The sequence below is a fragment of the Prionailurus viverrinus genome, chromosome A3, assembly GCF_022837055.1.
Source record: "Prionailurus viverrinus isolate Anna chromosome A3, UM_Priviv_1.0, whole genome shotgun sequence".
Lineage (NCBI taxonomy): Eukaryota > Metazoa > Chordata > Mammalia > Carnivora > Felidae > Prionailurus > Prionailurus viverrinus.
Window position 1 is genome coordinate 45,786,914 of NC_062563.1, and position 23,018 is coordinate 45,809,931.

Sequence of the window (23,018 nt, forward strand, 5' to 3'; positions counted from 1 at the left end):
TCACTGGCCATGAGGGCCAGCAAGCCCATGAAGAGATGCCTCCAAGTATAACACATCTTCACTTCCATTAAAGAAGAAAAAGCAATAAAAAATGGAACTAAATAACAGAGGCTGCCCCACTGATAACAAACTTCTGTCAACAGTAATCTATGCTAACCAGGATGCAGGCAGGGACTCCTTTTCCTGACATTAGCAAGTAGGTTTTAGAACCTCCTGTGTATGCAGTACTATGCCAAGGGCAGGTAAATGACCTGGAGCTTCGTACCTCGTAAGGAGGTAAAATCTACACAATGAAGCCCTTTCAAGACTCAGCAAGTAATCAGGTCATAAGACAGCAGGTATGCTGACTGTGCCTCAATGGTAAATTAATGCTTTCATCATTATTATTATAGAGAAACACACATCTAAAAAATGCATCTATTTACGGACCTAAAAATATCCCTTATACTGATTATATACAAATACAAAATCCTGGTGTGAATTAAATGCTAAATCACATAGCAGATGAAAGGTTCAGCTCCAGTGCTTCAGGACTCTGAAACAAGATCTGGTCAAGGACGTGATGTGAAAAGTCTGGTGGAAAAGGATGAGTTGGCAGTTGGGCCTAGACATCCCCCAAAGTCAGCTTGCAAGTAAGGACACCTGGCCTGACACCCCACTCGCCCCATACCCCACCAGGCGAAGTTATTTCTAGAAGTTCTGAAATGTCTTGAGAACTGAAAGATCAAAGTCCATCTGCAAGCATACTTTTTCTAATGCCATAGAGAGTTCAAATTTCAGAAAAACTCTCTCAAGTGCCATGCTTTCAATCCACATCCACTTTTAGGTATAAACATCACTGGACATATTTGACATAAAATTATTCCTGGAGTCATCCAGAAGTTAAGCAATAATGTACTGAAAATAACCCTTACTCCACCCCACCCCACCCTTGCTCCTATACAATACCCAGCCCCTACTCCCCACCTCCCCACCACAAGCTGCTTGACACCAGACTCAACAAGAAGACAACCATTAGATTAGGCACACACCAGGGATGTCCTTTCTGGCAGTCCACCCTGGTTTCCATCTATGTCTGTAGAAATCCAAGCTTCCCACATGACCCACATCTCTGAATGTCACCTCTATATGGCTCTGGGAATCACCCAATCTCACCCCAGCTTCCTAACCACAGCTTTTATACTCCCTATATCCAATAAAGCTTACCAGATACCCCTCCTCCACCACATCTGTAAAGGTCTCCTTCCGTTCTAGCTCTACCTGAAATCTGGAGCCCCTTGAGGAGCCTGCTTCCCTGCAGACTATAAGATAAGCCTCCCATTCTCCTCCACCACCACTTACCACTTGGCCTAAAATGAGGTCAGTGTCCTCCCTGCAATATCCAGACCATTGCAGTGCTTCCCCTCACATACATGGATACTTCCTTGCTGCTCACACAACCAATCCACACACCAACTAGCCCACCCACCCAAGCTGCACAGACTGTTCCACTCACCCCAGCACACTCTCAGAAGATTTCAGAACCTGGATCACTCTTTCTCTTGTAACTAGCACTGATTTCAGCATTTACAGAGGTGATACCTGACCTTCTCACCCCTAATGAGACTCTCCTCCAGTCTGACTCTGGCTATGCATGCCCCCCCAACAGCCTAGACCCACTCATTGCTTGTCACCTCCCCACATCTGGGTTCTCCGTCTCAGTCCTTTCTCCTGCAGCCTGCCATTTCTTCTCATCCTGCTCACCCCTTCTATAAACCTAATTCCAACAACTTTTCAACCCTACCGGGTCCTTGAACCCAATGACCCCACCATGCAGTCACTATCTATTCTCTGTCTCAAGTCTTCACTTCTTTTTTTCCCCCTAATTTGGTTTCCATAACCCATCTTTTTAATCAGCCTTTGCATTTACCCTTCATGCCTCCCCTTTTCCCTTTCCATATTCACTCAAAAGAACCCCAGTCTCAGTTTTGACCTCCTTAAATCAACTGAATGTATTTATATGAACACAGGCCATGTGCTACATATAAAAAAGGAGGATTTTTAAAATTGTTTTAAATACTGAATATATGTGAAAGAATAAGTTTCATATATATGTAACTTGTGATATATAATAAAAAATGAACACTTTAAACCTAGTCACCCAACAAAGGATCCAAGCCAACCAGGCTTTTGCTCCACCATTCAAGCGAACCCCATTCACACTGTTAATCCGAGTCCTCTCCAGGGCCAACAGTAAATACACACGTACTTCTATGCCCAAGCACCATCAACCTGGCCCAAGAGAAGGAAAAGGCCATTAGAACCCTGGCATAGCTTCTAGAAGCATGCTGGGGCCTAAACTACATATTCTTATTTGCAGAAAATGACACAAACTCATCTTTCAGCTTTGCTGATAGTTTTGTTTCTTATATATGTTACAGCCATGTTGTATATACCACTTACACTGTAAAAATTTGTTTAAATTCTTCCCTAAAAATATATATGTATTCAAAATTTTATTATACTGGATGATTTACTTCCATAGATGTTCTCTACAGCATTTAACCTGAAAAGTAAAATTGGCCTATAGTGACACTGTTGGTTTCCCTCCAGCCCCCCATCCCAGTCACTTCCAATTTCCTCTTTCTGACAGAGCCTCTATTTGTTCAGGGCTCATCCTCCCCCACAAAGTCATGTCCTTCAGAGAGGCTGGCCTGTCCCCGGCCCCAGGATGCCAGACTTGATGCTGCTCAGCCAATTATGGTGCCAACATACCCCTTGCCAGTGATATGTTTAGGCTCCAGCCTGTGACCCAACACTAGTCAATAAGAAATGGGAAGCACTTGGATGGAGAGGTCTGGAAAAGATTCATTGTTTTTAAAGAGACACAAAGAAGTATTTCTTTTTTTCCTGCCTCTGGATGTTTCTATTTGGGTGCAATGCTTGTAATGGCTGCAGACATTTTGCCACCTTGAGGACAAACCTGCCACACTAAGGATACCAAGGATGGCAAGGCACGGAGGCAGAGAGAGTCTGGACTGTCAACACCACAGAACTGCTGAACTAGCTGACTCTCAGGCCACTCTGCCTTGGGACTGCTTTTACAGGAGGGAAAAAAAAATTCCTTTTCATTTACATTTATATATGAGTTTTCTGTTACTTGCATCTGTTACTTGGATCCAAAAACATCCTTGTAAGTACTGAAATAAAATCTGACAGTTGAACAGGAAACAATTATTAGTATGATTGAAGAGGTTGGAAAAGATATCCATCCTACTTCATTTCCTAAGATGTATAATTTTCATTCCTTTATACCCATAAGGTAAACTAGATATAGAAAGCAAAATTCTTAGAAGTCAGGAAGCTATTAATACTTTGTTATCCAGGACTGATAGTCCCTGTGTAAAAGTAATTCTGTATAAAGATGTACCCCAATTACCTAGTGCTAAAGTTTTTAAAAGTAGAGCTATTTTATTTAAATATTTTAACATATGTTTCTCAACTGCAGGATTCTAAGACTTGGTTTTTAACTGATATGAAGTACCAACATAATAAAACATAAACATACACCAATGAATTACACTATTTAACCAAATGTGCTTTACACACATTTGAATATATCTTTTCCTTCAGTAGGAATCAAGTTTCATCAAACTTTTTAAGTCAGTGCAAAACTGCTTTTACTTTTCTTGATCTGAATTGGGACTAGCCTAAATTAGTCAAAACCACTCACCAGGGAGTTAGAGACAGAAATAAAACAGATAAAGCAGGAGCTAGCTGGTAACCTCTACCTCTCCTCCAAGAACTAAGGAAGGAGAAAAGTGGTGATGAGGGCAGAGAGAACCATCTTACTTAAGTCTTCACTTCCTGATGTGGGATAATGTCCAAGGAGTTTTAAGTCCAAAATTTAGGATTAGACCATGCATAATGACTCTTCATGTAAAACTGTTTATGTATGTTGCACACCCAAGACAGACACACAGAGAGAGAGAAACAGAGAGAGGAGGATGCACATAAGCGAGAGAGAACACAGAAAACATACTGACCAAAATTCTAACAATGGTCATCAGGAGACTGCAGAATCTGAAGAGCTTTTGCATACTTTGATTATTTTTTGCTTATCTGTATCATTCAAATGTTCATAATGAGTACATTAAATTTCATAACCAAAAAGTTATGCATGACACCATGGATGGAACTTGAAGGCTTCATGCTAAATGAAATAAGTCAAACAGAGGGAAAAAAATGTATCCAATGATCCTGCTTGTATGTGGAATCAAAAAAACAAAAAAACAAAAACTAGCCAAATTCATAGAAAAAGAGATCAGACTTGTGGTTACTAGAGAGGGGATGTGGGGGTGGGGTGGGGAATTAGAGAAAGGAAAAAATATATAAACCTATCTTTTATTTTGGGGGGGAAAAAGTTGCCATAATGTTTTGGAAAAAGATCTTTTTCAGATCTTTTTCAAAGTCTGACTATTTACCATAAAAAAAGAAAAGAACAACCCAGCAGACATGACACCAGACCATAATGTTCTTCAAACGTGTCATACTTTCCAACTTTGAAGTACACTCAAGACCCACACAATATATAAAATAGTATCTTTTCCAAGACCAAAATGCCCCAAAACTGCAAGTAATTTAAATTTCCCCTGCTCAACACTGTAATGAAACTTATTCTGTAATAACATATACATTGTATATAATGCCTTGTAATGATCTAGTTCTTGAGGACTTTTGCTGTCTTTAAGGAAAGCTGTGGTTCTGTCATTTACCAAAAACTGTAGAAAAATAATAGAGCCAGGTAGGAAGAAATTATCTCTGCCCAGCCACTCAATAACTTGTACTGAGTAGGGACAAACAAATGTGTGACATCCCCAAATGGAAAAGGTGATGAAATTTCAAATCCGGATAAGGTTCATTTCTAAGACCTGGTAGTCTTAGCATACATTAAGTCATGTTTCTTCATTCTGTGTAAACCTGGAACTGACAAGCAACTACCAGAACAGAATTTCCATCTGTGCACACCTAGCAACAGCAGTTCGTAAAAATCACGTGTTTTCAATTAACACTGAGCTAGAGATCAAGGCTCCCTCAGGCCTTTCCATGAAGAAACACAATATAAAGTACAAATGGGGCCCTAACTTAGCCCGCACCTGAAATGGAGCCAACCACTGGCTTTTCTTGGCAATCATTTATAAAGATAAATTAATATTATACTGACAGATCAGCATTATCCTGTGCTCATTCTTTTTCAGCTGCTGGCAGATCTCCATTTTTTGTCAACATCAGGGGTACTCTCTAATGTATCTGCTCTGTGCCTCTTACTAGAATTTGGGGTAACACAGCAACCCTGCCTCCATACTGTTACAAGCTTGGGCTGCTGTGTGGGCCCCGTCACATGGCCCCACTGCAGTCTAGCTTCCCTGTCCCATGGACTGCAGTGTTCTTCTCACTACTCACTTGTGCAATAAGGCCAGACACAGACTACGTGTGCTCTACCTTCCTCAGAACCTGGGACTGCCCTGTCATGGCTTCCACAGCCATTCACTTTTCTTCCCCGGCACCACTTCTTTTTCTTACCTCTTCCTTTTTCTGTCTCTAGCCACTACTCAGTATTGGGACAAAGGACAGGACTTCTAACAAAATGAGCCAAAAGAAAATAAAGCTTTCTACAAAGAAAGGTCTTAAAGGTCAACTCAGGTCATACCCCTGCTCTTACTTCCCATGGGGCTCTCCATTTTACCTTATAAGTCCTCCCTGAGACCTACAAGCCCCACCTGGTCCTACCCTTTCCTCCCCCACTCCCAACTCCTCCAACTCTATAGACTTCCACTAGATTCTCAAGCGTATTTATGACTTGGAGCATGCACACTTTCTGTGTGTGCAGATTCTCTCCAGGAATTACTGTTCCTTCTGGAACACTATTCCCAGAAATAATCACCAAGCTATGCTCTGCTTAACCCAGGTCTTGACTCTAAACCCCTCTTCAGAGAGGCCTTCCCTGACCCAGCTGTCTAGACCAACATACAAACATCCCTATCAAGCTTCATTTTCCTATAATCATTACTTGCAATTATATCATATATTTGCTTGTTATTTGTTTCTTATTCATCTCCCTTAATAGAATCTCATGAAACTGGAGCTTCATTTGGCAAATAGCAAGTCCTCAGTAACTATTTGTAGAAATGACCTAAAAACAAGGTATACTGTCTAACCTAGACAGAACTCAAGGGTGGTCAATCCATTTATTAGAACAGTAACCCTTACTTCCCTCAAATTAGATAAACCTTCAATTGTAACTCCCATAGTCTTAAGTAGAACTTACAGAATGTCATGTAAGGTTTTCTCAATGATCTAGGATTATTAACACAAAAGGCAATGCCCTTGTGACATACATGGGGATGAGCAGAGATATTAGCAGTATTATTTTCTGTGGGAATGTATCAGTATGCCTTTCCAGAACTATTCTCAGAAATATATGAGCCAGAATGAGACTCAGTCCTCAGGAAAAGGACAAATGATATACAGGCCAGCCAATCAGAGTACTCCATCTCCCTCACCCAGTGTTGGTACAGGAATGGGCACATGACTCAAGTAAAGCCAATCAGAGTGGTCTCAGGACCTGGCGCCCTACGGGAGGAGCCACTAGCTTTCGGGGACCATCTCTCTCGCACCTGGCAGAGTCAACCTAAGAATGAAGCAGAAGCACAGAAAACAAACAAACAAACAAACATGGAACCAAGAGTGGAGAGGAGTTATTTTTCATCAAGGGAGAGTAAAAAAAGAGAGTGGACATGAGAATGAGTGAGTTCCCTGGACTCCACTCACCTCCCTGTCAACAGTCATACATACTTAAAGATAAACGTTCCCCTAGAGTAGTTGTATGTATCATTAAGTCCCCCTTTTCTCAAGTTAGTTTGAGTTTCTGCCACATGCAACCAAGAGCTCTGACTAGTATAAATATGTTCAACATATATAGTTGACCCTTGAACAGTGCAGGGATTGGGGGTATCTACTCACAGCATGTAACAAATTATGACTCCCCAAACTTAACAGCCTGTTAACCAGAAGTCTCACTTCTGTTCATGTTATGAACAGAATTATGTTCATCTGTTCATGTTATGAACAGATAATTAACACACATTTCATATGTTGTATATATTAAATACCATGTTTTACAATAAAGGAAGATAGAGAAAATAAAATGTTACTAAGAAAATCATAAAGAAGAGAAAAGACATTTACAGTACTACTGCATAGTTATCGGAAAAACCCCACGTATAAGTGGACCGACGCAGTTGAAACCTGTTGTTAAGGGTCAACTGTACTACCATTCTGGTGGAGCAGAATAATTTTAAAAAGCAAAAAGATCCCCCAGCTAGTTACACACCCAGGTGGTTGTCAGGGGCTGAAGAGAAGAGGGAATAAGTGACTGCCTAATGGTTACGGGGTTTTCTGTTGAAATGATGAAAATGTCTGGACTAAATAGAGGTGTGATGATTGCACAGCACTGTAAGTGTCCTAAATGCCACTGAATTATTCACTTTCAAATGATTAATTTTATATTATGTGGAATTCACTTCAATAAACAAAATTTTAAACAAGAAAACAATGCTGCAATGCATTTCTTAATAGCCATTAAGTACATCATAATTTCTTACAAAAGGAAATTAAATCAAATGATATGTACATTTTTTTCATTCATTCAGCAGCTATTTATTGAGGACCTACTATGCACTAGGAAGAGGGCCAAGGGATATAGGGAGAACTAGGGAAGGAAGGGAATCAGGAATTCAGCCTGAGGCTGCCAAGTGAACCTGAAGACATCTATCCTCACTGCCTGAGTCCCAAAGAAGCCACACGTACCCCCAAACTCCCTCGTTTTGAAGTCCAAATATTCCTAACAATGAAAGGGGGCACTGGGCTTAAAAATGGACTTGAGTTTTTAGGATCTGACCACAGGTAGACAGGGGTCAATAGTACCAGGAAAAGACCTGCAGTTTCCTATGTAGTCATGGTGGATCTGAGTCCGGGACCAGCTGCTTCCTAAGGCAGTACCTATGACTCTCTACCCCAAGCCTCCGTATGTTCATCTTTCAAATGTTATTGTGATTAAGAGAAAGCTCTGTCATCAGGCACACCTGAGGTGGAATCCTGACTTGGCTACCACAGGGCCACCAGCCTGTTTCTGTTACGGGGAATGTGTGTCTATAATTTTTCTGTAAAATGGGAACAACAGGCTACCAACCTCATTTAGTACCGGGAGGGCAAGCACTATGGGGAAAACTAAAGGAGTAGGAAGGGGACAGAGAGGGAAGAAGAGTCTAAAGGCCCCCATCTGGCATAAAGTCCTGCCCTAAGTCTTATCTATTCATGTTTTAATCTTCTCTTTTACTGTCATAAAATATGCATACTATTCAAGTACTTTCCCCTCTCTAGGTCTCAGTCTCCTCCATTTAAAAAGTGAAGGGTTGGCCTAGAAGAAATTTGTTGCTTAGCCTCTATTCAAATGCAGCTGACTGTAACATTGGAGGATTTTCTGTACTTCTCTTGAGTGTGACTTAGCAGCAGTTTTTTATTTGCAGAGCATTTTAACAGTCAGTCATCACGGAGCAATATCCAGGTACACATTTTATCAGGAAGGTAAAAGGAGGGGTGGGCAGGGGACACAGGCTGCAGCCAGGAGGGGACAGACCGGGCATGGTGCACAGCATGGCAGGAGCTGCAGAGGCTGCTTTCCAACTCAAGCACCAAAGAAGCCTATTGTATGGCTCCCACTGTATCTAGAAGTCTCGTTAAGTTTGTTTTACAAGTCTTTTTTGACAAGTGAGGCCTTTAAAACATGTTTCCTCATTGTGCAGAGGGTGAAGTTCAATCCAAACATTTGTCTACAGAAGAAACTGGGAGGATCCGACTGCCAGGGGACCATCATAAACTCCACTCACACCCGGGGGCCCCAGGAAGGAGTGCTTCTTCAGGAGGCCCTGATGGTGGTTCTGCTCTTTTCTCCAAATGTAATTGCTTTTGCCTCCTGAATTTAATAGAGGTTCCAAAATTGATTGCTGATTTAGAGCATCTCACAGTGTTATGTTGAATAGTCAAGATAATGCACTGAAAATAACTGGCACAATGGTTCGGTGCAATGGTTAACAATGTCCGTTTCAGTAGGCAGGTGTACTTGCCCTGAAGGGTAGTAGCAGCTGGCTCTGAGGATGCCTTCAAGACCACAAGTCTCAGGAAGATGGAGATGGAAGTCTGCAGCTGGGCAGAGTTTGAGGCATTTTGGCCAAGCAGCAGATGGCAGCCAAGGCCAAGGAATAGGTAGCAATTGGCACACAAGACTCCTGCCATAGCAGAAACCTGTAAATTTGACTGCAGCAACATCAGCCTTGTGCATCTTTAGGCATAAACCTGCTGGGTAGACATGGTCAGTTAGATGTCTGGGCTTTAGTGCAGCCATGAATATAAGGCCAAATAGTCTGTGTCCTTCCCCTTCTTCTTGTGATGATGTGAGGCAAAAAGATGCCCATGTGATGACACAGGTAAGATGGATGACACAGGCATTGTGATGTCAGGTCACTGAAGGCTACTACTGACCATCTGATGATTCATCACATGGAGGCGCATCTGCTTCCTGACCACGGATGACGTGGTTATTGAAACTGTGGAACGCAAAACCGCAGACAGAGGGAAGACTATGGGCTCCTGGGTGGCTCAGTTGGTTGAGCGTCCAACTTCTGCTCAGGTCATGATCTCCTGGTCCTGCATTGGGCTTGCCGCAGCTTCTGATCCTTGGTTCCCCTCTCGCTCTGCCCCTCCCCCACTCACTCTCTGTCTCTAGCTGCCTTTCCCTAGACTTCAACCTTCATCTATCCTTAGGGGAAGGAATAAAGGCCAGTAGGTAATCTTGAAAAATCTGGAATCAGATTACTGCATTTAAAACCTGACTTCACCGCTCACACTGGTCTTGTGATCTCAAGCAAGTGTCTTAATATTTCTGGTCCTCAGTTTTCCCACTTTTGGATGGGTGTGGAGGTCTAAGCCTGGGGCACTTGGTTGGCTCAGTTGGAAGACTGTGTAACTCTTGATCTCAGGGTCATGAGTTTGAGCTCCATGTTGGGTGTAAAGATTACTTAAAAAAGAAAGAAATAGGGGCGCCTGGGTGGCTCAGTCAAGCATCCAACTCTTGATTTCAGCTAAGGTTCTTGATTTCATGGTTCTGTGCATTTGAGCCCTGAGTCAGGCTCTGCTCAAATGATTTGTACATTTTTAAGACCACTGGCATATTCCAACAAATTACTTTTCAGAAAGATCATACCAAATTATAGTCCTGTCAAAGGTGTGTTGGAACCAGGAGAAATCATTCAGGGAAACACACACACACACACACACACACACACACACACACACACCAGCAACTTTGCTAAAATAATAGGTAAATACATTTTAATTTATAAGTTTATATATTCTGGGGCCCTGGGTGGCTCGGTTGGTTGAGCGTCCAACTTTGGCTCAGGTCATGATCTCACAGTTTGTGAGTTCCAGCCCTGCACTAGGCCCGCTTCTGTCAGTGCAGATACTGCTTCAGATCCTCTGTCCCCATTTTCTCTGCCCTTCCCAGGCTCATGCACACTCCCTCCCTCTCTCTCAAAAATAAATAAACATTTATGTTTATATATTCTAGATAACTGAAGAGTGGCATATAAAACAATGGGTCTTGTCATTTCTTCATCTGTGACATATATACATACATTTTAAACATTATAATTTTTCCTGTTGATATGTAGGAACTCTCTGTGTATTGACGACATTGAGGATATAACTATATCCTCTAAGGTTTAAATATTTGTCCAGTTCATTATTTACTTTTTACTTCAGTTAAAAGTGATGTGGATGTGTCCGTGTATATATTTATTTTAGGAGCAGGAAGAGAGGAACTGAACCCTTCTCTCAAACATAAACAGCTGTAATATGATACACACACATCACACACACTAGGTGATGCTTTTACTTCTACCTAAGACTTGAGCATAAGCTCTACTACATCAAGCCTAACTAACCCAAACACATCTCCACCTTATCAGATATAAAGTCCATGGGAAAGAGAAGTCTACATTGTTTGCACCAGAAATGTGACCAGACAGAAAACACATCAATCTCTTTAAAAAGTTGCAAAGAAACAACATGTCATCTGTTCCCCTCTCTTCCATGCAGTCTTGAAAATACTATCAAAGATTTCATTGAAAGAATTTTCACTAGTTATACCAGGTCCATTTTTGGGATAGTGACTCAGTTTTGGTTTTTACAAATTTACAATAGTGTAAATTGTAAAATTTTAAAATAGTGTCTCTCAAATTGTTTCCAAGAAAGAATATCTAGGGTACTTGCCTAAGCCTTCCCCAAGCCCATCCTTACCAACAGCCTCCTTGTCCTGCTGCCCTCCACCCCCAAACTCTTTTCCCAACCTCTTCTCCCTTTAGTCCACACAAACAGTCCTTTCTTACAGCTGTTCCCCCTTGGGATCAGAGGGGAGGGTCTGATAATGAGTGCATGTACACGAGGGAGAAGGTTAGGGGACTCTCTCAGGAGACCTTAATTCATGGTCTCAAATAATTAATTTTTTTAATGTTTATTTACTTTTGAGAGACAGAATGTGAGCAGGGAGGGGCACAGAGACAAGAGGAGACAGAGAATCCAAAGCAGACTCCAGACTCCAAGCTGTCAGCACAGAGCTGGACACGAGGCTCGAACCCACAAACTGTGAGATCGTGACCTGAGCTGAAGTAGGACGCTTAACCAACTGAGCCATCCAGGCGCCCCTTGAATCATTACTTTAATGATGAGAACATCTGGCTTGTGAAAACAATCTTTGGGTCAGGAAGGCTTTTAGGAATTTTTCAAAACATCCACACAGGTGGCTGCTACTCCCCCACAGACTTACATCCATCTATGTGGGAAATCACATTTTTTTTTTCAATAGTTATTTATTCTAGATTTGGACTGCAAGCTCTGGTATCCCCAATGCTGTGTATAATGCCTGACACATGTTGTGTCTAGATAAAAAATAACTGTTAAATGGACAAGGGGACTCTGGAGCCCAGCTGCCTGGGTTCAAATCCTAACTCTGTCATTTATCAGCTGTGTAAACTTGGACAAGATTCTTAACCTTTCTGTGTCTCATCTGTAAACTGAGGATGATAATATTACCTATCCCACTTGGGAGGACTGCATGAGTTAATGCATGTGAAAGTATTTCTGGCAGTGTGTGGCACATGGAAAGTGCTGATTAAATGCTAATTATTATGACTATAAATAAGGAAGTATGTTACCAAAAGGAATCAGCATGAACAAGAAGCTCTTCATGTTCTCAATGTATTTATCATCTAGTAGGTGAGATCTGGCAGAACACAACTAAGTACAATAGGCAAGCAACGCCAATGAGAGGTCCCAAGTGCTATGGGAATTCTGAGAAAAGATCATTTCGGGACAGAGGGACAAAGAAAGTTTACGTGGAAGATGTAGTGTGCTCATGCTGTTTCCTGGAAGGGTTTTACATGGTAGGATGGGCAACACCTTCTGGGGAAAGGGATGGTATGTCAGTTGGGGCTCCCTAAGAAATAGACACCAAGATAGGATTACACCTGCAGGAGATTGATCGGGGGAACTGTCTGTGAAGGGGCAAGACCTGAGAAGGCAAGGAGAGGCTTCACCACAGTGAAGGTCTGACCCCTGCAAAGGAGAGGGGAAAGAAAGAGGGCTGGGGAGGAAGAGTCTCAGATCCAACTCAGTTGTGAGAAGGTCTTGACCACACCAATGGGGAGTCCTCAAGTCAAGGCCACTCTTCAGAGGCATCTGGGTCTTGCAGGAATTAACCACATTAGTAATCTCTTGCTCAGTAATTGCAAGTAGCCCAAGAGAAGCTCAGCTTTGGCTGAAATGTTGTGGTGAATCCAGAAGGCAGCAGCTAGATATCAAGTCAGTCATGCTGCCCCCAGTAGGGATATGAGTGGTGCATTCTCATAGTTGCCACAAATGGGCACAAGAAACGTCATTAGTACCTATGTGTCCTTGAAACCATGGTTGAGTTTCAGTGAATATGTGCCATCACTTAAAATCAAATGCAAGACAATATCAAAGGGCTCTTTATCTTTTTAAACTAAACCACATTTACAAGAGCAAAATTACGTATCTACAGTTAAAAATTAGAAATACTTTTAAAGTATCTTTCAGATGTGGTTTCAGTTTCTAAAAGAAGACACAAAACTGGTTATGAAATATCTCTTCTGTAAAAATCACAGTTAAAAACTTGAATTGGGCATTCAGAACATACTCAGAAACAAAGCTCGACTAAGAATCTAGAAGGTAAATCCTTTCTGAACTGGTTGCTTAAGGAAGCATATTGATCCAATGAGAATGTGAGAAAACATTTTGCAAAGGCGTAAGGTGCCACATGAATATGGGATATCAGTACAATCAAGTTACATCTTGTGTAAGGTTAAGTCACATTAAAGGCAAAAATGGAGATCAAAATTGCACCTGACAGGTCAGATGGTCCCGCAGTAAGAGGTGTGAGGGAAAGACGACCACTGAGAACACAGTATGCCCCTGGTCTTGCCTGATGCTGCTCTGGGGTACATGGTCACCGAGCAGAAGGGCAGGCAACATCTGCACTATACACACAGACACACACAGACAGACACACACACACACACACACACACACACACACACACACACACACACTTCCCCATTTGTGGCCAAGCATTTAATACAGAAGTTAAATATATTTATGAGATGACTCCACAGAAGAATAAGAACAGCAATCTTACAGATTACAATATTTCCTTTATTTAAGGGGATACATGGCACAGGAAAGGGAAGAAGACATCCTCAATTCCTATCACTACACCAGCAAGGAAACTAACTCAGCAGTTGACACTACCTCTTACTTTCCCAGAGAAAACAAAAGCCATGGCATGAGAGCTCCCACTGCAGACCATACTTTACTCCATTTTTACCCCCTTTCTCTCCACAGTTTCTTCAATTTTACTCTTTTATTAGTTCCTTCTCCTACATACATAAGCTCAACTTTGCTCAGCTCTTAAAAAATATAAGAAGCATATCTACACATATGTACCCACCCACCCATCTCTGATCTGGGACTTCCCCCTCTCATTCAGGCATATTAATCTGTATTCTTTCCATTTCAAGACCCAGAAATATGACTCAAACTAGCTAAGCAAAAACAGGGTGTTACTACCACCTGCAGCTGAGAAGTTCAGGGGTGGAGATAGCAGACATGGCTGAACCTCTCACTCAACAGGGTCCAGTGGGCTCTTCTTGCCCTCCATGTCTCTGCCCTGCTTCTCTCTGAGTATGAATTCAATTTGAGGCAGGTGCCCTCGACACTGGGGAAAGATGAACACTAGCAGCCCATGCTACACCCTCATGGTTTGCAATCCAAAAGGATGGGAGCTCTCACTCTCCCGGCACCCGTGTTCCAAATCTCAGAAAGACTGAGACTCCCAGGCCATCCATCAAGGGGACACATCGGGTTTGGCTCCTATCCTATACTCAAGTCTTCCTGGTTCCCAACATCTACCCACACCACAGGATAAAAGCCACTGTACTTAACTCCATGTGGCCACACCATTACCCTCACACAAGTCCCTCCCTCTGCAGTCCCCTTGTCCCCAACTTCTCCTCCTGGGAAACCCTGTATTTGTTATTCTGAACCCACCTCAGACCTCATCTCCCTCAGGAAGCACTGGCGACCTCTCCAAGGCCAAGAAGCCTTTTTGCTGTGCCTCTTCTGCACCTTGTGTGGCCACCTCTGCAGCTTTACCCGCTCTATAGAGGCACTAACTCCTTCATGCCAAATGTAGTTGTTTATGTGTCTGCGTCTCCTATTAAACCGTTAAGTTCTGGGCTTGTGCCTTATTGACCTCTGAATACACAGCCCTCCCAAGCAGACAGACAGATACATACACATCCTTACTCATTCACACTTTTGAAAAAATGTCTGTGGAACTGAAATTTTTTAAAATTCCAAAGACAAGATAGATCTTTACTACATTTATATATTATTCTTAATTTTACAGTACAATAACTTATATCCATCCTTTAAAGGATAATTTTAAAATCTGGGGCACCTGGGTGGCTCAGTCACTTAAGCATCTCACTTCGGCTTAGGTCATGATCTCATGGTTCATGGCTTTGACCCCCCCCCCCCCCATTGGGTTCTGTGCTGACAGCTTAGAGCGTGGAGCCTGCTTCAGATTCTGTGTCTCCCTCTCCCTCTGCCCCTCCCCTGCTTGTGCTCTGTCTCTCAATAATAAATAAATGTTAAAAACATTTTTTTAATAAAAAAAGAATAATTTTAAAATTTAAATTGATGGGCACCTGGGTGGCTGAGTCAGTTGAGCGTCCTACTTTTGATTTTGTCTCAGTCTATGTTGGGCTCCACGAAGAGCCTGCTTGGGATTCTCTCTCTCCGTTTCTCTCTGCCCCTATCCCGCTCGCATGTGCAAGCACACTCTCTCCCTCTCTGTCTCTTAAAATAAACATCTTTTAAAAATTTAAATGGAATGAATTTGCTATTTTGAAAGTGAATTTTTTTAAATAAACAATTCTCTACAGTTTTATGTATGGAAAGATAAGTACTCTAAACAGCTCGTAAAAGTATTCATACCCAATTGCCAGTAACGCAATTACAAAAAAATAAAAATAAAAATAATAAAAGTTTACATCAAAATATTCTAGGCTTATCAATGATCTCTCTTCCCGGAAGTGGTCCCAAACAAAACATCTGAGCTCAATCAGACTCTTATCCTAGGTTCTTCCTTCTCACATCAGAACTACAGACATCCTCAGGGCACATGGGTGGCTCAGTCGGTTAAGCGTCCGACTTGGGCTCAGGTCATGATCTCACAGTTCGTGGGTTCGAGCCCCGCGTCGGGCTCTGTGCTGACAGCTCAGAGCCTGGAGCCTGCTTTGGATTCTGTGACTCCCTCTCTCTCTGCCCCTCCCCCACTCGCACTCTGTCTCTCTCTCTCTCTCAAAAATGAATAAATGTTAAAAAAAATTAAAAAAAAAAGAAGAAGAAAAAGTACAGACATCCTCAAGCCCTAGAGGCAGGGATCGGTATATCTGCATTTCACGTATGTGTCTAAAGTTCATTTTATATTCCAGAGGATACAGATACTAACAGATACTAACATTTTAATGTTAGTAATTGATAAAAAATTAGCAAAGGGAGCATATGGCAAAATGACTTTGCTTCAAACAAGGTTAAATGAGAGAGACCACACTAAGACTGGCTGAAGAGCCTGAAATTACACCTCCGACTTTACTCTGGTTGTAGAGTGTCCTTTGGCAGTAATGTCCATGCAATATTGTACCACCTGTTAGGCCTGCCAAGGGCACAGAGAGGCCAATGAACAGAAAAACACAAAAGGAGTCTCTTTATTTTCTGCCATGCTGAAATCAAATACAGCCTCAAGTCTCCCTAGAAGAATCTAGTAAAACAGAAGAAAGCAGCACAAGTCAAAGCAACATTTTGGGGGGAAATGCAAAAACCCTTGGGCTTTTGTTTTTATGTTAACATTCACTGTGGTGGGTAAATATATTATCTGATATGTAAATATACTTCTGAGTCAGGTAACTAGCAGAGGCATAAAATGGGTTCCATAATCAGGAATCCTGGCTCTGCTACTTATGGACCGGGTGCTAACAGACAAGTAGTTAAGCGCACTGAGCCTTGGTTCCCTCATCTATAGGTTGAGAGTAAGAGCCTCCTACCTTCATCAGAGGTTGTGGGAAGATTCGATGGAACCATGATGACGATAGACAACCACATCGTAGCTTTTATCCTCTTATTAAGCTCCAGACCCCATGTCCAACAACCTCCCAGACATTTCCATTTGGATCTTGCCTTTTACTCAGACTCAACACCCATAACACCAAACTCATCTTCCCCTATCATCAGCCAGGATTTCCTCCCAACTCCTCTGGTCCTATCCCTGACACTCTTACTCTCCAAAATGCCTACCGCCAATTATCAAATTACACAAATGTGTTTATTGCTTGTCAGACAACAGTGGAAATGGTAGTCTCAATCCTTGCTGTTAGCAGGCTCATTGGGAGCAACACTTAGGAAAACACAGTGAATCGAGTTATAAACACGTTCAAACCCAGCAATTTGACCTCAGTGGAATCTGTCCTAACGAAATAACACAAAATACAGACAAAGCTGCTTCCCAAGGTGTTTACAGTGGTATTATTTACATCAGAGAAAGAAAGAGAAAGGAAGGAAACAATTTAACCATCCAGGAAATGGTAAGCTAACTTACCCTGCACAGTTTCAACAAATGTTTGTAGTTAATAAAAATGAGAGGGGGAAAAAAGGTATGAAAATGTTAATAAGAAAATAAGTTTAAAAGGCAACATTTAAAATTCTAAGTGAGGGGCACCTGGGTGGTTCAGTTGGTTGAGCGTCCAACTTTAGCTCAGGTCATCATCTCGCAATTCCTAAGTTCAAGCACCACACTGGGCTTGCTGCTGTCAGCCTGTCAGTGCTGAGCCCACTTTGGATCCTCTGTCATCCTCTCTCTGCCCCTCCCCGACTTGTGCTCTTCCCAAAAATTAATAAATATTTAAAAAATAAATAAATAATAAAAATACATAAAATTGCTCAAGTGAACTTGTCCCTACCTAAAGCAATAGTTGAAATATACCAAAATGTTCCATGTTACTCTGTCCATATATAGAGAGCATTTGAAAGAGACTGCTCTCTCCTCTCTGGTTTCAAATATTTGGTCCAAACCCTGATGTCACATGATTAGACTTGACTATGGCCTCTCATCCCAGATCTCTTCTCCTTCAGATTGATCACTCCTCACCTGGCTTCTGCAAACCTCAGTTTCATTACTTTACTTAGACAATCACTAGTTCCTGCTGCATTGGTCCTTTGTAATCCTGCCCCTCCTCTCCATTCGTGGAGCATCTCATTTCAGACCCTTATAATCTGCTTCTTCACTGCCAGTAGTGTCACCCCTCCCCTCCGGTCCATCTTCCTGACTCTGTTGACAGGCAGCTCTCAAGTCTTATCATTTGACATACTAAGAGTTCTTCAGGTGGGTCCTCTCACCTCCAAGACAAGACATGAGTTTCCAACTCAGACAAACCTTTTCTGATCTGGCCCCCCAACTGCCCCAGCTTCTGCCAGTCAGGCCACCACTCCTTTCCCCCACCAGTATCCCCCAGTCCAACTCACCGTTCTGCCCCCACCCCTGGCCTACACAGCACTGTAATCACTCATCTGACACTGTGAACACCCTCAGGGAAAGAGTTCTAGCACTCTATCTCATGACCAACATTACTCGATTCCCTCACCAGACAGGAGGAACTGGAAGGTTGGTTGGTGTTCCTCACCTTTACACATCATTGCCATGCATATTTTCACTGCCAGCTTCCAGGTCCCCTTGCTTGGAACTGTCCTCCCCCTGCCCTTCCCAAATTCTAACCTTGCTCTGTCCAGTATGTAGCCACTAGCCACATGTGGCTGCTAAGCTTTTAAAATGCAGTTGGTTTGAAAGGAGATGTGCTATAAGTATACAACACACACTAGATTTCAAAGACGTGGGGTAAAAAATATTATTTTATATGGATTACCTGTTGATATACATATTAGAACTGTACGATGAAATAAAATGTATTATTAAAATTAATTTCACCTGCTTCCTTTTTTTTTTAAAATGTGGCTACTAAAAAATTTTAAATTAAACATGTGGCTCACCTTATATTTCTATTGGACAGAACTAGTCTAACCATCCTTAGGGCCCAGGATGAGTAAAACCTCCTTCAAGATGTCCTTCTCTTTGTGCCACTCTTAATGATCTTTTTTGACCCCTTGAAATCCTATATTGAAGTCCACCATAAAAGCCACTAAGTACATACCATACTATATGCTTACTAAGTACATCAAGTCTTCTTGCTACATCAGTGCCATTTCTATTTTAGGACTCAGAGTAGACACTCAACTTTCAATTAAACATGGAATCTTTGCTGGGGCAAGACAGCAATACAGAGAATTTTTTTGGTTTCTGTTTTGTTTTGTATACTCATTTACTTTCCCACCGATAATGTCAACAATGCAGGGAGAATTGGAAGTCAGGGGACCTAAGAGCTCATGGTTCTGTCTGTGATTAACACAATATATACAGATCATTTAGTACATCGCTTGGCCCCTTGTAAGGTCTGCCTGTGCCTCAGTCTCCCCCTTTGTAAAATAAAGTTAATAATATCAGACCAATCTACAATATGTAGCCAGGTTAAAGTAGCTAAGCAAGTTCTAACTTGAACCATTACCATGACTGAGAAAATTCTACTTTCCACAGTTCATTGTGTGTTTCTTAGCCAGTTTTAGACTAATTTTTATAAAGAGAGAACAAATTCACAGCAATTATCAAAATGTAAAGGGGGGGGTGGGAAACTACCTATCAAAATACTTGTCCTATCCTATTAATGATGGGAGGAAAGTAATAGGAAATGGAACTGTTATATGCCTGCTCCAAGCTGAAGTAGTTTATATATTAAGTCATAATAACCTTTACAAGGCAGACATTACCATACCCATTTGACAGAGTAGAGAAACTGAGGTTCAAAGACAGGCTAGGTAACGAACCAAAGTGATGAAGCCATAACTGCAAATTCAGATCAGTGGTATCATCTTTCTATGTAAAAAAAAAAAAAAAAAAAAGAACACCTTTATTATCACTTGATGATAAAATACATGAAATGCAAGAGTATTACCTGAATATGCAAATAAAAATACAATAATAATGTATATTCAATTCCTTCAAATAGTTTTCTTAATCTTGGCCAATTCCTATCTTTCAGATCAAGAGGCCATTTTTTTCTAAATAGGCTTTTTCTTAAAGTAGCAAACACGGGACACCTGGGTGGCTCAGTCGGTTAAACGTCAGACTTTGGCTCAGGTCATGATCTCACGGTCCATGAGTTCGAGCCCCGAGTCGGGCTCTGTGATGACAGTTCAGAGCCTGGAGCCTCTCTGACCCTCCCCTGTTCATGCTCTGTCTCTCTCTGTCTCAAAAATAAACATTAAAAAAACTTTTTTTAAAGTAGCAAACAAATAGGGTATATGATATGCTAGGAACAAGTACATTAATGTACTGTTTTTCTTTAAAACTTTTAATTTTTTATATATGTATCTATTTTGAGAGAGACAGAGAGAGAGAGTGAGTGAATGCACAATCAGGGGGAAGGAGACAGAGAGAGAGAGAGAGAGAGAGAGAGAGAGAGAGAGAGAGAGAGAACGAACCCCAAGCAGGCTCCACACTTGGCACCGAGCCTGATGCAGGGTTTGATCTCACAACAGTGAGATCATAACCTGAGCTGAAATGAAGAGTAGGACGATTAACCAACTGAGCTACACAGGTGCCCCTTTCTTTGAGGTCTTTAAAACATAGTTGTTAGCAAAAGTTTACATTAGACATTACAAGTAGAATTCCTCAGACACATTTACAAAAATCTAGTCCCTATGGATAAAGATTGCAGCAATAAACTGGATCATTCCACAAACAAATGCATCAAGAAACCTAATATCAAAGAACCTCTCTTTGTTACAAAACTGAGGTCATTACGAGCTCAATGAAATGAAAAAGAAAGTTCCTCAAAATAGGATATGCACCTTAAAGTGAAACCTCAATTACACAGCCTTGAAAACTAACTTTCTCAGAATGGTAACAATTGTATATCTCTAAGAAACCAAACTGATCTAGGTTTAATTGATTCTGCCTTTACAAAATGTAGCCAACTTAATCCTGCAGACTTGGAAAGAACAAAAGTTCAAATTCTCTACCACAGGAAAACTTCCAGAGTATCAAATGCTTTAAAATACTGTTCAAGTCTCCTTTATCAAAAATGTCCCTGCAGTAGGTGTTAATCAGTCACTACTAAAAACTCTGCACAATGCAAGCTGTGTGTGCATGAGACTTTACTACAGGAAGCAGACAGTTCAGTTTACCAAGGACACCACATTTCACTTTCAAAAGTCTTGAAAACTAATCCCTCTAACAGTAACTAATTTATATTTCATTCCAAACCGAACAAGATAGTGTAATCTCGAGGAATTCGTGATTGTGAATAACTTCACTTGGAGAAACCAGGCAGGTGTGTGTTTTCTCAGAGGTGCTTCACAGAGTATAAATAGAAATACTTAGCAACTTTTAATCTCTTGAACAGATCTTTATTTAAAATTCTCACATATAAAATGAATTATTTTACGCCATATCTCCTCAACTGATAGGCACATTAGACTATGTGTCCTAAATCAGGTGATTTTTGCTCATTTTAAGAATACAAAAGATATCTAGAAGAAACAAGGTGTTCTTTTCTCACACCCCCACCCACGCAAAACACTATAGACAGCACAGGTGTTTGGTCCTTAACAAAAGTTAAGACTAAGTAGGTAAGAAAACAAAACAAAGCACAGCCTAGCAAAGTAGCTACAGATCACATGCAGCAGGTGACAGGAAGCCTTGTGGACACCTCACACCCACAAGGATGAGCTTCATCACAGGTCAACTGCAGGGCCCCCAGGGCTCCACAGAACCTCCATCCAGCAGTCCATAAAAACGAAATAAGGCAAAGAACTATCACTGTCATCTTGGCAATAAAGAAGCAGCAGCCTCCTTGAACCCAGGAAAGCCACCCTTCCCTCCAAGAAGACAGGAGGAGCCCCCCTTCCCACCAAGGACACAAAGAAACCTAAGCAGTCAGACCAAAAATAAAAATAAAAATAAAAATAAAAAGAGCATGGGAAGAGGGATGACAGCTAAATTTAATTTATCCTGGGAGCACTTCATGTCTCAGTCTATTTGAAGACTCCAACTCAAAAGTAAAAATAAAATTTAAGGGGAGCGGGCCCACGAAAAGAGATGACAGTTCAATTAAGTGTGCTGGGAACACTTAGGAGACTCAGTCTACTAAGGGTGTCAAGAGTCCAAAATTAAAATTAAAAAATAGGAGAGGAGGAGACAGTTGAGAGTGTGTGTGGTGTGTGTGTGTGTGTGTGTGTGTGTGTGTGTGTGTGTTTGTGTGTGTAGCACCTGGAGTCCAGGATTTGCTGGGGAGGAAAGAGTCACGGCTCCACCGGCCTCGAGGTGACCTGGCACGAATCTGGGGTAAATTTACACTCTGGGCGACAGGGCAGAGCCCGAGGGCCAGAGTGCTCGCTGTTGGGGAACAATGCCGGGCGCCAGAGAGGAGGGTCTGACGCCGCCCCCCCAACCCCCGATGCCGTCTGCATCCCAGTCCCGACCCTCGTCCGGCCCGCGTCCGGGCAGGTGCCCCCAAGCCCGGCGCCCCGGCTCGCGCCTCACCCAGCAGCGCCCGCAGGTGCTTCAGGCGGGTCAGCACGTCCTTCTTGGGGTCCAGCACCTTCTGGGTGGACTTCTTCACATCCCCGTGGCTCCTTCGGGAGAACATCCCGCCGCGGGAAACCCGAGCCCCGCCGGCGGGGCAGGAGGCGCCTGCGCCGCGCGAGTCACCGCATAAGGTCCGGGCCGGCGCGTGTCGCGCGGGCCACTCGCCGCCCCCCGCCGGGCCACCGCCGCTACCGCCGCCGCTTCAGCTGTGGCTCCAGGAAGAAGGGGCGGGCCGGGTCCGGCGAAGGGCGGTGCAGGAAGGCGGTGTCGACGCGGAACCGACGGCCCCGCCCCGCGGGAGGTGCGGGCGGGCCCTTCGGGCGCGGCGCAAGCGCGCGCCTTTTGGACCCGCCTCGCGGGGGCGCGCCCGGAGCGCAGAGTCGGCGCCGCGAATCACAAAGAAGCTTGCCGCTTGCACAGGCTGTACTACAAGTCTCAGAATGCACTGCGAAAAAAGTCCTCCAATCAGGCTGGAGTGTCTTAGGCACGATGGGAGTCAATGGGTTAGGTCTGAGCACGTTCTTCCTCTTCAACAGGCCGTGTGCCGCAAGTTCTCCAGGGAAATGTAGTTGTGCAGGGGGAGAGGCGA

General features: G+C 42.6%; 1 protein-coding gene across 5 annotated transcripts in view; it reads right to left on the reverse strand.

Annotated features, from left to right (window-relative positions):
* The window catches only part of RALGAPA2 (Ral GTPase activating protein catalytic subunit alpha 2), a 322,390-nt gene extending 299,722 nt beyond the window's left edge, over positions 1 to 22,668 (reverse strand). For 3 of the 5 annotated variants that reach the window (XM_047854052.1, XM_047854051.1, XM_047854050.1), the window contains exon 1: positions 22,385 to 22,666. In XM_047854052.1, the coding sequence (XP_047710008.1) occupies positions 22,385 to 22,490 (106 nt within the window). In that variant the 5' untranslated portion in view covers positions 22,491 to 22,666. Of the gene's footprint in view, positions 1 to 22,384 lie in introns of all 5 variants that reach the window. The other 2 variants (XM_047854053.1, XM_047854054.1) reach the window with 2 other exon arrangements.
* Positions 22,669 to 23,018: the final 350 nt, after the last annotated feature.